Source organism: Fusarium tjaetaba (assembly GCF_013396195.1).
Source record: "Fusarium tjaetaba strain NRRL 66243 chromosome Unknown NRRL66243_c0000637, whole genome shotgun sequence".
Lineage (NCBI taxonomy): Eukaryota > Fungi > Ascomycota > Sordariomycetes > Hypocreales > Nectriaceae > Fusarium > Fusarium tjaetaba.
This window is the reverse complement of record NW_023501833.1, coordinates 576-1,281: the sequence shown is the minus strand read 5'-3', so window position 1 is coordinate 1,281 and position 706 is coordinate 576. Positions and strand designations below refer to the sequence as shown.

Sequence of the window (706 nt, the reverse complement as noted above, 5' to 3'; positions counted from 1 at the left end):
TTCCTCGTACAAGCCCCAAGCGACCGCAACACCAAGACCAAAGGGCAGCATCATACTAGCCAGGCCAACGCTGACAGCGACGCGCCAATTGGACTTGAACATGCGCGTATCGACTTCGAGACCGACGAGGAAGAGGAAGAGCAGGAGACCGATTGTAGCGACGTTGGTGAGGACGGGCATGGACTCGGTGGGGAAGATGTTCTCCTTGAAGCCGGGGATGCGCATCATGACGGAGGGGCCGAGGACGATGCCGCCGATGACTTCTGCGATGACACGCGGCTGGCCGAACTTGGAGAGCGGCCATTGGAGCAGGCGGCAGAAGAATATGATAATGAAGGCCTGTATGATGAAGAGCGCGATGGGGTCTTTGGGGTTGTAGTGGATCGGGTTGAGGCCTTCGATGATGCCGCCCTGGGGATGCGCGCCCGTGGCAGTCGCTGCTGCGGCTGTCGTAGTGGAGGACATGGCGATTCGGAGGGTACGCTCGTATCGGAGGGTAATCGATGGTCGAGACGTAGACGGCGAAGATATTGACGGAGGAGGAGAGAGGAAAGGGACCGTCAGCCCTTTTTTGTGTCTGGGGAGGCGACGAGGATGAAATGGAACGAAACGAAATGAAACGAGCTGAAATGGAGGCGGAGCTGGAAGGTTGGTGACTGTTTCGTTCCCAAAGGGCGGGCAGTCTAGGCGGGGAAAAGCCAAGGCC

General features: G+C 58.4%; 1 protein-coding gene across 1 annotated transcript; it reads right to left on the bottom strand.

Annotated features, from left to right (window-relative positions):
• FTJAE_14236 (K(+) H(+) antiporter 1) lies at positions 1-465 on the bottom strand (the record flags this gene model as incomplete). The annotated part of the gene is made up of 1 exon (XM_037347447.1): positions 1-465. A coding segment is annotated over one exon (465 nt), but the record flags the coding sequence as incomplete, so codon positions are not given.
• Between the last annotated feature and the right edge of the window lie 241 nt (positions 466-706).